At 45.4% G+C, this 15,377-nt stretch overlaps 1 protein-coding gene across 3 annotated transcripts in view; it reads left to right on the forward strand.

Moving 5' to 3' along the window:
• Fgd6 (FYVE, RhoGEF and PH domain containing 6) overlaps positions 1 to 15,377 on the forward strand; it is a 115,299-nt gene that overhangs the window by 31,080 nt on the left and 68,842 nt on the right. For all 3 annotated transcript variants that reach the window (NM_001137645.1, XM_063264098.1, XM_039079738.2), the window contains one exon: positions 9,672 to 9,810. In NM_001137645.1, the coding sequence (NP_001131117.1) occupies positions 9,672 to 9,810 (139 nt within the window). The remainder of the gene's footprint in view (positions 1 to 9,671; positions 9,811 to 15,377) is intronic.

Consider the following 15,377-nt stretch of genomic DNA (forward strand, 5'->3'; position numbering starts at 1 on the left):
TTTCCCTAGAAGGAAGTTCTAGGTAGGGGTGTTGTTTCTGCTCGGAAGCGAGACACTGAACAGATCTGTGTAAAATCCGGGAGTGAAAGCAGACATCCTCTGCGTTTAACTACTGTCTGTTTATATCTCCCTCATACTTTATTACAGTGAGGTCTGGGTGTAGTGTAACATTTCACGTGCTATGGGACATGGAACATGCCAGACCACTGCCACGTTACCTCAATGCCTTCAGCCTGGACACTGCTTGAGTTTACCACGCACCTATCTAGGCATCTTTACAAAATATAGTTAGGCGTATGCAGCGCCCACTTCAGATGCCCCTCGATGTGGTTGTTCAGGGCAATTCTTTTAGAAAAGCGAGTGTGCCTGCTTGTCCACCTCAGGAAGCTGACAGTCTCTCTGCTGGCCATCTTAGTTGTTAGCGAGGGAGGGATTCTTACTCTAGGGTCATTGCTTTGGCTGAATACACAAAATTCTACACCCACTGAAGGTCAACATACATTCGCGGCTGGAGAGAGAGGGGATACAAGCTATCTCTCAACACTACATAGGAATAAAATGAGTCCCCAGGAACTATGGAAGGTGGGCATTGTATCTCAAGGTGGAATAATCCTTCAGGAAGTTTATTATGATTGGGAGTAATTCCCTATTCAGATGGATAATGTGGCCGTTTGGCTTTGTCTGAGGACTTGCTCTAGTAAAACCAAGATTAGAGGAGAATTTGGGGTTAGCCACTCAGGCCCACCTCCCTTGCCTCACATAGCAAGGCAGAAATTGTGTCTTCCCTTTTGTTTTTATGCTAGTGTAGTGGTTCATACCAAGTCACATTTTCCAAAAGTGTCCACAGTGGCCACTGGGACAAATTAGGCTTTGACATTGGAGGACACGCAAGTGACACAGAACAAGTAGTCACCCTGAGAGGCACTACCCACTGGGCGAGCTTTCATTTTGGATCAGTCTCACCTCCTGGCTGGTCCCCGTGCTGGCTCCTTCCTGAATGCTAGATCTTGGCAAAGCTGCAGGGAGTGTGCAGTGTTCCCAGGGCTCATGGGGACTGGGGGTAGATGACTGTCCATTCTGCCTTGGGGCAGAGGGCTGTCTGTCTGTTCTGCCTTGGCTTCCTGCCAGGCAGCGACTGTCAGCAGCAGCCCTCCTCTCTCTTCTCACAGAAATGCCCACCCCATTCTTCCCCCATCTCTTCTCCATGTCATTCCCAGCCCACCTTTCTGCTTCCGTGTGCACCGTCCCCCAGGATTCCTGTGCTCTGGATGACTTGCTGAAGTCATTTCTCAAACTTACCCCTTTCACGAATCCCTGACTACAGCAGGATGCACAGGGCTCTATAAGCCACAGTGTCTCCTGTAACATCACCTAAAGTATGCCCCCTGTCTCCCTGCCTTTCCTTGGTTGTTGCTAACCCCCTCTGCTCCCCCTCCCTCCCTCCCTCCCTCCCTCCTTTCCTCTCTCAATCAATCCCTCCCTCATTTGGCTTTGCTGATCTGCTGGTTGGAATAGACCACAGCATACACGGTAGGTAAGGGTTCCTACCTCTAAGTCATACCCATCCCTAGACCATACTTTCTTTCAGGATAATGGTCCCTTTACTCTGCGTATGCTAATTCTTTTATCTTTTTAGGAAGGCCACACTTAGTAGGAAAATAAAGAGAAAGAATAATATAATCGACAGTTTGAATGTTTTAATCAATCCTAATGGATTATCTTTATTTAGCCCCTAGAATGTTGAATTATAATAATTGCGTAATAGACTCTCAAATTGGTTTTGTTTATAGAAATAAAGGATATAGATGGCTTATTTTAGTCCCGTCTGATACACCAGTAAAGTTCATGTATATGTAAATATGTGTGCGTGGGTTTGCACACAGGAAGTGGCCTTACATGGCCATCTGCAGCCCGTTGTTTCTAGTGGCCCTTGTTTGGGCTGGTACTAAATACATACATATTCTGCCATGAAGGACTAAAAGAAAAAAGTGTGGGGTCCACAGTACCTAAAAACTTTTCAGACAGGGCTGGAGAGATGGCCTAGTGGTTAAGAGCACTGACTGTTCTTCCAGAGGCCCTGAGTTCAATTCCCAGCACCCACAGAGCAGCTCACAGCCGTGTGTAACTGTAGTCCCATGAATTCCAATGCTCTCTTCTGGCACGCACATGTATGTGCGGAGGGAAGTACCTGTGAACACGAGTAACTAGACCGTTAGAAAGAAAAAAGGAAACGTCAGCTTTCGGTATGCTAATAAACTAGATTAGACACCCGTTCTATTTTATTGGTGGTAGCTTTATGACCCGTGGAGTGATTTTCTGTTGGTATTAACAGAAAGGTTGCAGTCTGCACTGCAGGAAGTTTATTTTAAGGAATCATTCCTCAAAGCCTTCCAAACTCGAAAACAGCAGAGTCGCTGATACGAGGTCGCTATTTTAGCTCAGTACTTGTTTTGGTGTAGACTTTTATAGGATTCTTTTCACTTCTAGGCTAGAAACAGCACAGACCTGACCTGGCTGCCTCCCAGCTAGCTAAGCTGGGGGTGGAGAGCAAGATGCCGGACTGTGCTCAGCCTGGAGTCCCTTCACTATCTACTTGGTGAACTGGAACCAGAACTCATTTTTCCTTACAGGCCAGGGAGCTCCCTGATAAGATAGAACACAGTCTGTTCACCTTGGCACAGGCCACCGGTTTTATGGTTACTCTCTGGCCCCAGCTACTGACCTCTGCTATTTTGTTTTCGAGAGCTGATGTTGTAGCTCAGTCGTACAGTGCTTGCCTAGCAGGTGTGGTTTGTCCATTACCAAGGGAAGGGACTTATGCCAAACAAGCCCCCTACAGGCTAAAGCCTAAAGGAAAGATGCAGTCTATGGTTTCTTGTAGTCTTAGAGTTAAAGGATTTCTGTCCTTGGGGTATGTGCGTGCGTGCGTGCGTGCGTGAGTGTTTGTGCTTTGTTTGAGAGAGGATCTCTGGGTACAGGCTGACTTCCAAATCCCCATGTGTAAGGATGATCTTGAACTCCTAATCTTCCTGCCTTCCCCTCTCAAGTGCCAGGATTGTAGGTTGTGCAACCACAGGATTTTTTAAAAAGTTGCTTCTAAAGGTCACTGTGCCGATATGCGGGAAACAGGCAGCCTTCTAAGCCTGGGGGTTGGATAGAAGATGAAGCGTAAGAACACACGTATACACGCACTCGAGCTTTGGGCTACCTTCTATTTGACATGTTGAGGTTTTTGTTGTTGCCTTTGTTTCTTTTGGTCTTGAGACAAAGCCTCACTGTATAGGCTGAGCTAGAACTCTATAGCCCGGGCAGACCTTGAACTCACTATTTTTCTGCCTCTGTCTTCTACATGGGTTTGCAGGTGTGCACTGCTACGACTTTTTTGTGGTGTGGTCTTTAATAAAGTAGTGACGAATGTGGATAGCAGCCTTTCTTAATGTAGCAAAATTAATAGAGAAGACACCTCAATAGCAGAATGTTTTCCTGTCATGCTTGTGGTCCCGGGTTCAGTCCCTGTCATTACTAGAAAACAATGCGCCACCATGCTCCTTCTCAGAACTTCAGTCATCACTGTGTTCTGAGTCTCTCCAGGGATAGCCTGTGGACATACGCCAGCATATCTGTACATGTATGCATACGGTCTTACGTATGTTTAAAAAGTACGTGTGTGTGTGTGTGTGTGTGTGTGTGTGTGTGTGTGTGTGTGTTCCAGGACCTCGCACATGCTAGGCATGGATCTGGACCGTATAATTGAGCTGCAATCCTCAATTCTCAAAAGCACATTTTTGAAATATTTTTTGTGTATTCATTTTCCTTCTGCATAGAAATACTATGTCCTGATTTCACAACCCACCAATACTGGCTGGAGAATAAGCAATATTGTGCACAGACCTAACTTATTTCCAAATAGGTGCTTAGCCATTGATCACATAGAGCCTCCCAGTTTTAATCTTTTGTTATGGTCACTGCTGGAAATTCCTTTTTAAAAAAAGAGCAACTCCTTTTTAGTTAAACCTTAATGACTTGTTACCTGATTACATAAAGGGACCATCTGTGTCTGTGTAGTTGCTCTCATACTTCAGTACTTTTAATTATTTTTTTTTCCTTAAGCCACTTTCAGAGTTAACCCGTGCGTGAAGACTGTCTTTAAGGTATCAGCTTCAGGGTTGGGGATTTAGCTCAGTGGTAGAGTGCTTGCCTAGCAAGCGCAAGGCCCTGGGTTCAGTTCCCAGCTCCAAAAAAAAAAAGAAAAAAAAAAGGTATCAGCTTCAAGGGTCACATTCAGACATTGTTTTAGTTTTTACTCAGTAGGGCCCAGTTTGAAGAGTCCTAGTACTAAATGCAGTTCCGTGGAGGGGTTGGCAACTGTTTATAAGGGCTGGACACTGAAGAGTATGTGCTGACCAAGTCAACCATTGAAGCCCATTTCTCTCCTTTTTCTTACAGCCTCTCAGAGCCAGTTTAAAATAATCTCTAGCTCATATTTCAGGGAAGCAAGGTATCTATTCAAGCACAGAACTGGGCTTGCTATTCCTTTTTAATTAATTTTTAAAAATTTATTTGTGGGTTGTTCCTCTTTGACTTGCATAGAGGTCAGAGGACAACTCGCGGAAGCCCATTCTCACCTGCCATCACGTACATTCCGAGGACTGAACTCAAGTCCTTAGGCTTGGTGGCAGTCACCTTTACTCACTGAGCCTTCTCACTGGCCCAGCTTGATAGCCTTAGAGACTTGATTGCTAGCACCTCTAACGTTTATGAACCAAAACACTATCATGCATACTCTATACACACGATCTATTTGTCTATTTCATTTGTTTCTCTTTATCTTGGTTAACAGACACCTACTATCCCACCCACTTAAGTTTTGAAGGGTTTTTATTCCATATTCATCAAGTTTTAAATGAAAAAGATTAATGCACTGTTTGCACACTACAGGGTTTGTTCGTTCGTTTTTAAACTGACCTCATGACAGTAAAACTTCGTACTTTCATTTATTTACTTGTTTTCCTGATACGTCTTTTTAGATCGTCCAGGTTGTCCTGGAACTCACAATTCTTCTGCCAGAGCTTCCCCACAGTTGGGGCTATAGGTGTCTGTCACCAGACCCAGCTGATGAAATCATTACTTTTTTAAAATTAAAATGCAGTTTGCAGCTGGGCGTGTTGGTGTACACCTTTATCCTGGAACTGTGAAGGTTCAGACAGGAGATCAGAAGTGAGGTCATCCTGGGACTACAGAGTAAGGGCCCGTCTCAAAAGGAGAAAAGGAAGGGGTGCGGGGAGGAAGGGAAGGCTAGCATGGTTGTGAGGAGACTGCAGAGGATTCCATCCCCTCCCTGCAGAGTCACTTTGTTGACTGCAGTGCTTGGGCAGGGCAGGTAACTCTGACTCTGTTATCTCTTTTAGGTTGCCCCCTAGACTCCGCACATGCTGTCCCGTGTGTGGGAAACCTATAAACATGGCGGGGACATAGGACTCCTGAAATTTTGTTGGCTCTGACAGGTTTTTATAAAACAGTCATAAGAACCATCCTGCTTGTTTTAGGAGAAATTTTAGGTGTACTATAAGACCTCAGAGTGGACTTAAGTAAGAACGTCTTGGGGCCAGTGTCTGTAGCTCTGCAGTAAAGCCTTTGCCTAAGTAGTGTGCAGGAATCTCTGGGTCCGAACTCATGCACCGTGAAGCAAAACAAACAAAATAAAACCAAACAGAACTATTTGAGAAAAGGTGTTCAATTCCATGTTGCCGTTGATTGGCTCATGGTTTTCCCGTGACACCGGAATCCAGAGTCTTCAGTGGGATTGAAATAACCACTTTCTGGTGAAATTCTGAAGCTGTTCGCTCTACCTATGGATCAAGTTACTGTTTCCCGTGTAATGTTCATCCTTCAAGCCCCCCAATCTCGAATTCCTGCTCATTCCCTGATAAATACAGAAGCAGCCAAAGGGAGCACACATCCCGAAGTCACAGCTCTGAGTCCGTTAACAAGGTTGTAACAGCACCCTGAGCATGCGCGGGCGTTCTCTTCAGACTGAGGCAGGGTGGAGGGCGGAAGAAGAAAAGGCTGGAGTTGAGAATTACATGCTTTGCATCAGTAATGAGACAGAAACTTCAGAAGCATCAGGCATTATCCTGGGCGTCTTTGCTCAGATTTGAGAGACGACGCTCGGTAGCTAGACTGCCTCTCTGGCTGTCCACTCTGCTGTCTTCCTTCTCTTGCTGAGGTGTTTATTCAGTGCCAGGGAATAAGAGTGTTTCTGTGGTGACCTTTGGTTCAACTCTGCGGGTTTTACGTTCTTAAAACCTAGAAGAAGTCAATGGTGTGTTTTCTAAGAGAACTGCTGCTGTAAAGTTTTTATGTAACATTTGATGTATTTACCAATGGAGGACGCTCTGGCCACGGAGCATGGGAAGAACTTAACTTCCTAACCTAACTCTGTAAGGTGATTCCAGAGACCTTGGCACTTGGAACTGAAGGACCGCACCTATCAATAGTTGATTTCTGGCTGCTTTGTTTTCTCTGGATCTCCTAGAAACCTGTCTCCTCCTAGAAGCAAATCTGACTCGGAAAGGATGGCTCAGGGAGGCAGTGTGTTCTGGCTGCTGTTGAAGCTCGCTTTAGCTTTTTCTCTACTATTACATAGGGAGTAACTGGGCCGGAAGATGTGGAGGAAACACTGTTCTGTTCCACTAGCCCGCAAAACAGACAGTGATAGGTGTTGATCTCTGAGGAAGTGTGAGCACAGACCAGTTCCAGACGGCAGGCCTGGCATCAGTGAGGACCAATCAGGAGCCTAAATCTAGCTAGGTTGATTTGGAAACTACAGTTCATTATGTGAGTAAACAATTTACTGACTGGGTGTAGTTCATGGATGCTGCTCTATTTGGACCGCTCTCCCCTTTCTTAGATCCTTAGCTTAAAGTTTTCCATTCGTTTTTGCTTTTGTTTTTCCTTCCCTCGTACATCCATCCTTCCTCTCGATCCCCTGTAGAAAGAGAGCTGGGTGGTGACATGCACCTTCAATCCCAGCAGGCGGGTCTCTGAATTCGAAGCCAGTCTGGTCTTCAGAGAAAGTTCCAGAACAGCCAGTTACAGGAGATAATTCCGTGTCAGGCAGTTCACTGGGATTCAGCTGAAAACACAGTCGTCTCATGCTTACGTGTTAATGAGGAAAACTAGGGGTGGTGTTGCTGTTGGTATGAGGTGCTTTAGGCTCTAGAAGAGGCTGATTTGTGAAGAGGGATAGAAAGACTCTGGGAAGATCTTAGAAAGCAATCCTTGGAAACCCGTGGGTCCCACTGTTTTATGTCAGGATGTTTGGATCCGTGAAGTTCTGGCGTCACTTGCTGTGGTGTTGGGAATGACTCAGGATCTTGTTCATGCTAGAAAAACACTGCCACTCGGTCATATACTCAACCCTGCCCTTGTTTAAAGCTTCTTTCCGTGCTCTTAAATAGTGACCTTTGCACTTCAGTGCATTTCTGGAGCATGTGCGGTTGTCATTGTTTCCTGCTTTGACTTTAGAGTCCAGCTTGGCCTCAAACTCATGATCGCCATGTCTCTCGGCCTCTTGATTGCTAGGATTACAGGTGCGAGCCCTCTCATTTCCCCTCAAAATCCTCAAGAGATGACAGGAAGAGATGATCTTCTTAATAAAGCCCTTTTGAATGTTTACTGAGGACCACTTTCAGCTCTAACCAAAATCAAAATCTCCATCACGTATCACCTGACATCCCTGTGTCCAGACAAGTCCAGAGGGGGCTAATGGGAAAAGTCTAGATGCTACAGGACTTCTCGTGCTACTGGGTCCTGGTTCTGTAGGTCAGGGTCAGTTCTGAGATTTTTGCATTCTTTAGGAGGTTTCCAGAAGATGCTGATCACTGCCCAGAAGTTTATCATGTGCTGGGGCAGCAAGGGTCTGGAGACAATCAGCAGAGGTGAAGAACTGAGGCTTTGAAAGTAGATGGGGTAGGTTCGTGAGAGACCCTTCCTCTGTTCCCAGCGCAGCCACCACTCCACCTCCCCTAAGTAAAGGTACATTTCCTTCTGTCTACATGGATGGGCCCTTTGCTCAACACCTTGCTTACTAGTTTTTATTCTTCCCAACGCAAACCAAAAACTAACAACCCAACAGAGTTGGCTCTGGTCCCTGCTCCCAGGGATAGCTAATTTTGTCAGCGCTCTGACTGGAAAATCCCTGCCTCCCTCCCACCCCAGGATGTGAGTCTCCTGCCTGTCCAGGCCACCTATGATAAAGGTGACCATCCCCGCCCCGTTGAGTGATAAGAGGCCCTAGCCACTGAGTCACAGGAAACCAAGTCTTCGGTGGTAGGAGGTGCTCCTTGTGTCATCTTGCCTAGACCCAGCCCCTTCGCTGTGTAGCGATTGAACTGCAGGAATGGCTTCTGAAGCAAGTCTGTTCTCCTATAGTGTCGTGAGGGCCTGGTAGGAAGTTTAGCCATAGCTTTTAAGAGTCACATTAGAAATTCTTATAATTTGGAACTCTGGCAGTTGAGTGACTTGCCTGTGGTCTAAAGAAAGAAAAAAAAAAGGCCACAACAGGAATGGGATGCAAGCGTGTCCGTTCTGCGGGGGTGTTTTTCCTGACAGTTTTCTTTCGGTCCTTTACCCATTCTGTCCTGCAAACTCTCTGGTAGACTAATTTCTGAGTAACATCAGAAAAGCAGTTTGTTATCTGCTGAGACAGCTTCACACTGTAGCCTGAACTCACAGCCGTCTGTTTACTCAAAGCCCTGGATGCTGGGGTTACACCCAGCCTGGTCTTGGATAGGCAGTTTTTAAAAGCATCTTGTTTCTGAGTGTGTCTATCCTCAGCCAGACTGGTTCCCATCATCCGCCTGGGGAACTTTACCTTGGAATTCCCCTTACAGATTGGATTGAAACAGTGGCTGTTAGCTCCATGAGATCTCTCTTTGTACACACTAAAAGACCTTGGCCAGGTCAGGCCGGCAGGGAAGGACAGATAAGTGGGCTGGAAGTGCTGTTCCAGCTTCAGGCTGAGTCACAGTCACCTGGAGGGCAGGTTCTAATGCCCTAATTAGGCTGCCGGCCTCTTTCCTGTTAGTTTCTGTAGGAGGCAGGGGCCTGAGACCCTCTATTCCCCTGTCCTACATCTTCAGCTGCAGGAACATGTCAGGGATAACTGGGGTGGTTACCCCTGCACTGTTGACTGTCGCTTACCTAAGCAGGGCCTCCTGAGGTTTGCAGGTTTGACACTCCGTTGTTGTTGTTGTTTCGTTGTTGTTTCGTTGTTGTTTTTAAATACCAAGGCCCAAGTTCTCAACAAGTCTTTTTTATATTCCCTGTAAGTCCTCCTGCTTTGTACCAGGAATCAGTACAGACTCAGCCTTCAAAAGGAAGGTCAGGCGGAAATGTAGACTGGAGGCTGCTGGGAAACGTGCTCTCCGGTCACCTTCCTAGCATCATCAGTCTGATGTTGAATTTGCACTGAGGTTAAATTTTAAGCACAGAATGAATCTTTGAGTTTATAACAGCCGGGTCAGAATGTAGAGGTGGCATTAGTCCTGGCTTCTTCTAATTCCTCCAGATCTCTCAGGTGCTTCCTCTCGCGTGACCAGAGTAAACTACTTGGCTCTGGTTTGGGTTAGCCAGCACTTCTTTATTAATGGGCATTTCTGTTGATGCAGTTCTGGAAGATGCCAGGACAGGCAGGATGAGCTCCATCTTGACCTGCCTTCTGATGAGGAAGTCATCAATAGTTCTGACGAAGATGACGTCAGCTCCGAGTCCAGTAAAGGCGAGCCGGACCCGCTGGAGGATAAACAGGTATATTTTGGTAATTAATTATTTCTGCTTTTGTTTCTCCTGGCCTGCTGCTGCATGGGCATGCTGTCTGTCACCCTGAAGGAAAACAACCGTCATGGGTTAGTCCGCAAGGGCTTTTCTAGTTGAACTCTGCTCCTGCACCTAAAATGTTATGCACCCAACTGCGTATCACCTAAGGGTTATTTGGTAGCTTTGAGGAATTATTTTACTAATGTTCACTGGCTTTTTATATATGCCTGTATGTACGTGGATATTGGTGTATATATGGACTGATAACGAATCTCCCTGGGGATTGTTCTTGTCCTGATACTAATTCTCACCATGTTTGTTGTGGGTGTTTGTTTTATCTTGTTTTATGTGTGTGGGTATTTTGCCTGCATGTATATCTCAGATCCCTAGAGTATGAGTTACAGACAGCTGTGAGCTGCCCTGTGGGTGCTGGGAATTGAACCTGGGTCCTTTGGAAGATCAGCCAGTGCTCTTAAACACGGAACCAACTCTCCAGCACGTTTGTTTGTTTGTTCGTTTGCTTGCTTGCTTGCTTGCTTGTTTGTGAGACAGTATAACTCAGCCTGGCACTGGATCATAGCAATCCTCCTGCCTCAGCCTTGAGTCCTGAGAGTATAGGTATGAGCCGCCATACCCAGGGGAGTTGTTAAGTTTCTTGAAAGAAGGGAATCCTATGCACTGCGGTTTGCTCACATCTTCAAAAAGAACTTTTAAAGTAAACCTACTGTGTGTGGGTGGATGGGGCAGTGGTGAGCATGCTTTTGTGCCACAGTGGAAATGTCAGGATACATGGTGCAGGAGTTGGTTCTCTTCTGCCGTGTGGCTTCCTGGTTCAAACTCAGGGTTTCAGGCTTGGCAGTGAGTGTCTTCGCCCACTGAGCTCTCTCGCTGGTATTTGAGCATGTCTTTTTCAGGACAGAATAAAAATTGCCCCTTGCACTATAATTACCATGTCGCTGTGGCGACATACCTGACAAGAGACAAACATGAGGGAAGAAAGGTATATTTTGGATCACAATTCAGGGTCCAGTGGTCATGCGAGCGGGAGTTTGAGGCTGAGCACACCAGTGCCAGTTTCCAGCTTGCTTTCCTTGTACCTTGTGCCACTCAGCTACAGTGAAGGTGGGTTTTCTCATGTGAGCTAACCTAATGGGGATTGTCACAGGGTTATTACTGATGTGATGAAATGCCATGACCAAAAGTAACTTGGGGAGGAAAGGGTTTATTTTGGGTTGGTTACATATCCTGAATCACAGTCCATTGATGGAAGCCTAGGCTGGAACTCAGACATGGAGGCAAGGGCTGCTGTGGAGGCCATGGAGAGGCCATGACTTGCTCCTCATGGTTTGCCCAGCCTATTTTCTTATAGCACCCAGGACTCCTAGCCCAGATTACTACCTACAAAGATTGGGCCACATCAAACACTAATTAAGAAGATGGCCTGCCGCCCAGTCTTATGAAGAAATTTTCTCAAGTGAGGTTCCTACCTCTCATGACTCTAGTATGTATCAAGTTGATTTAGCCAGCACAGAGATAATCCTTCATAGTTGCTCTCTGAAGTTTGTTACCCGTGTTCCTCTAAATCCCGTCAGGTTGACAATGAGTATGTTGACTATCTCACTGTTACTAATATAATGATCATTTTCTTAAAATAATCTAGTATGTGTATGCATTAATGTGTGCGTGTGTGTCTGTGTGTGTGTCTCTGTGTGTGTGTCTCTGTGTGTGTGTCTGTGTATGTGTATGTGTCTATGTGTGTGTGTGTGTATATGTCTGTGTGTATATGTCTGTGTGTGTCTGTGTGTGTGTGTCTGTGTGTGTATGTGTCTGAGTGTCTGTGTGTGTGTCTGTGTGTGTATGTGTCTGAGTGTCTGTGCGTGCGTGTGTCTGTGTGTGTGTTTGTGTCTGTGTCTGTCTGTGTGTGTGTTTGGGAGACATGCAGATTGTCCATATGTTTATAAAAGTTTAGGATATGTGATAGGGAAATTCATTGTGTCATTTTTGGTTTATTATAAACATCTATATGTTACATTTGAAATCCTGTCTCTTTGAGTAAAGATATTATTTATGAAAGGGAGAAGTTGAGCATGGACACAATGTCCCCAAGATATATTGGAATGCTACCTGATAGAATTTTAAAGGATTCTCACAGTGTAGCAAGCCAGGGAGAAAACGCTTGTCACCCGATCCGTTGTCATAATTTACTAATCCATTGTGCTCCCATCTTAACATAATGTTAGTCTGTTTACATTTGCCTCCACCTTTAAATGAGTGGCACACTGTGGTTATCTAAAATTCAGTCCCAGGGCTGGAGAGCTGGCTCAGGAGTTAGGAGCACTTGTTGTTCTGAGAGGGTCCTGGATGCACCTCCCAGCGCCCCCACAGTGGCTCACAACTGTCTGTAACTCCAGTTCCAAGGGCTCTGACACCCTGTTCTGACTTGGCACGTGGTGCACATACATATACATGCAGGCAAACCACATAAAATAATTAATAAATAAATATAAACATGGTTACCAGCTATGATTTGGGTTACATAAAGCTAATTACTCAATCTTTTTGTCTTAAAGAATGCCAAGTGAAAAAATATTACTTATAAATGATATGATATGTGAAAAATTTAGAATATTTTCCAGTATGGAGTTTAAGTTCAGCGATGAGTTGTTTTTTTTGCTGATAGTAATTTCTGAACTGGATGGGTAGCACACATTTGTGATTGTAGTTGGGAGGCTGAGGCAGGAGGGTTAGCATGAGTTCAAGGCTATCTGGGGTTAGATAGTAAGTTCCAGATTAGTATGGACTATAGAGTAAGACACTGTCTTAAAACAATCGGATATCCCAGATACAACACACACACACACACACACACACGCACGCACACACATGCACACGCACACTCTCATGCACATGGACACATGCATGCACTCACACTCACACCCTTCACACTCTACCTTGCAAGCCCACTTTCTTTTTTTTTTGGTTCTTTTTTTCGGAGCTGGGGACTGAACCCAGGGCCTTGCGCTTCCTAGGCAAGCGCTCTACCACTGAGCTAAATCCCCAACCCCGCAAGCTCACTTTCTGTGTTGCTTCTTGAACATGGATCCCTTCTATAGCTATGTAGAGGATACCCCTCATGTCCCAGGTAGCAACCAGGTTTGTTAGAGATCAGCAGTGATCGTGGCCCATGTTTTTGCGGTGCTCACACCCCAGTGGAGGAAGAGGGGTGAAAATACATCAGCAGGAAGAACCTCAGTGTTTCCAGTGATGTGCTAGGAAGCGTAGGAGCTACTCTGGATGAAAGCCCCTGAGAAAGTGATGGCTGACTAGAATTTAAATGAGTGCAGAGAGCCAAAGCCTGTGGGGAGTCTGAGAAAGAACATTCAAACAGCATTGTGTGAGAGCCATAATTAAAGCCAGGCTTTACTTCCTTTGATGAGTGACCCTTGCTCGCTCTTTTCCTGATTCAGAGTTTGTTTTGTCCTGTTCTTTCTCACTTGAATCTTTTCCAGTTCCTCTGGAAGTGGTATCTTCCACATAGATATCTGCACATGGTACCGGGGGTCACACTGGTAGAAAGACAGGCTCTGACCAGTTCCATGGTTCTTCCCAACACCATGTTCTGTCACTTTGTGGCTGACATCTTCATTTTGTGGTCAGTGGAGACGTCTAAGGTCCCGTCTGTCTTTGGGTGTGCCTTTCCTTCTGTTCCTGCTTCTATTTCATAGTTACATGTCCTTTGGTGCCACATTGCCATGTCCCTGCCATGTCCCTGCTAAATCTTTATCTTTTTTAACATTTATTTGTCATGTGTGTGTGTGTGTGTGTGCGTGCGTGTGTGCGTGTGTGAGCGCACATGCGCGCACATGCGTGCACACATGTGGGAGCACATGCTCCATCACAGATTTATAGAAGTCAGGGACAATTTGTGTGAGTCATTTCTCTCCCGTGTGGATTTCGGGGATTGAAATCAGATCTTTAGGGTTATATGGTAAATACCTTTACCCACTGAGGCATCTCACTCACGCTATTTTTGTTTTTTTGTGTGTGTTTTTTAAATGGGACTATTTCCCAGCTAATTGTGGACAAGTAACATTTTCTTTCTTTCTTTCTTTCTTTCTTTCTTTCTTTCTTTCTTTCTTTCCTCCTTCCTTCCTTTCCTTCATTCCTTCCTTCCCTCCTTCCTTCCTTCCTTTCCTTCTATCTCTTTCCTCCCTTCCTTTCCTTCTATCTTTCTTTCCTTCCTTCCTTCCTCCCTTCCTCCCTTCCTTCCTTTCCTTCTGTCTTTCTTTCCTCCTTCCTTCCTTCCTTCCTTCCTCCCTTCCTCCCTTCCTTCCTTTCCTTCTATCTCTTTCCTCCTTCCTTCCTTCCTTCCTTCCTCCCTTCCTCCCTTCCTTCCTTTCCTTCTATCTCTTTCCTCCTTCCTTCCTTTCCTTCTATCTTTCTTTCCTCCTTCCTCCCTTCCTTCTTTTCTTTCCTAATACTCTGAGAAGTCTCAGTTACTCTGAGGAACTTATACACGTTGTGTCTCTTCATGTAGAACAGCAGCAGCAGCAGCCTCTATCAATGCCTCCTTTCTAACAGCTGCTAACTGCCTACAAAGCCTAGTGGAGGTTTTTAAGTAATTTGCTTTCATAGTGGTTAAGGGAACACAGAGTTGGAGTGACATTGTTTGGGTCCCCACCCCTCACTAGCTCTATGATCTTGAACAACTCACTTCCGCTAAGCCCTAGTTTCCCTCCCTGGCAAACAAAAGAAGTAGAGCGAGGGGCCGAGTGGCCCTTATTTCAAGGATTGTTTTGAACAAATGAACAAATGCTGACATTTCTGAGAACAATGTCTGACAGGGAGTACACGGAGCTTTTTAGCTATTACTGGTCATATACAGTAAGGGAAATCTTAAACATTTCACAGCGAGCTCTCTAGACCTTTGCCGGTGAATACATACTATTTTAAGTATGCCTTGTCTTTGCAGAGTAAGGAAGTGGTTTGCTTATATTCAGGGCCCTGTTGTGTTTCAGACTTAGCACTGCCATGCTGGATGACCTTGAACAAATAGCCACCTTCAATCACGTTTGCCAGCACATGCCTATAATCCCAGCACTTGGTAGGCAAAAGCAGGAAGATTGTCGCGAGCATGATGCCAGCCTGTTCTGCACAGTGAGTTCTAGGTCAGCCAGGACAACTAACTTAAAAACAACTACAGAGGAATGGACAATAGCCCATATTGGTGAGAGCATGGAGGGTTTAAAAGGAGAAGCAGTGCTTTGGGAAATAGTTGCAGTTCTTGAAAAGCTTAACTCTAGTCATCATTTACCCCAGAAATTCTACATTTACATTTATCTAAGAGAAGCAAAAATATGTATCTACATAAAATGTTCATATTATTGCTATCAGAATTGAAAAATCTTAGGCGGGGGTTTGAGGGGACACTCAGGTAGATTGTTGGGGTTAAGAAGTGGAGTAGAAGAATTATTGATACAGACAGAGAACAGGACGGTGAGGCTCTGAGGAGCGTTTATACCCCAGCATCAGAGCATCAGAGACCATTGGCTTGGTGG

This window comes from Rattus norvegicus, chromosome 7, assembly GCF_036323735.1.
Source record: "Rattus norvegicus strain BN/NHsdMcwi chromosome 7, GRCr8, whole genome shotgun sequence".
NCBI lineage: Eukaryota > Metazoa > Chordata > Mammalia > Rodentia > Muridae > Rattus > Rattus norvegicus.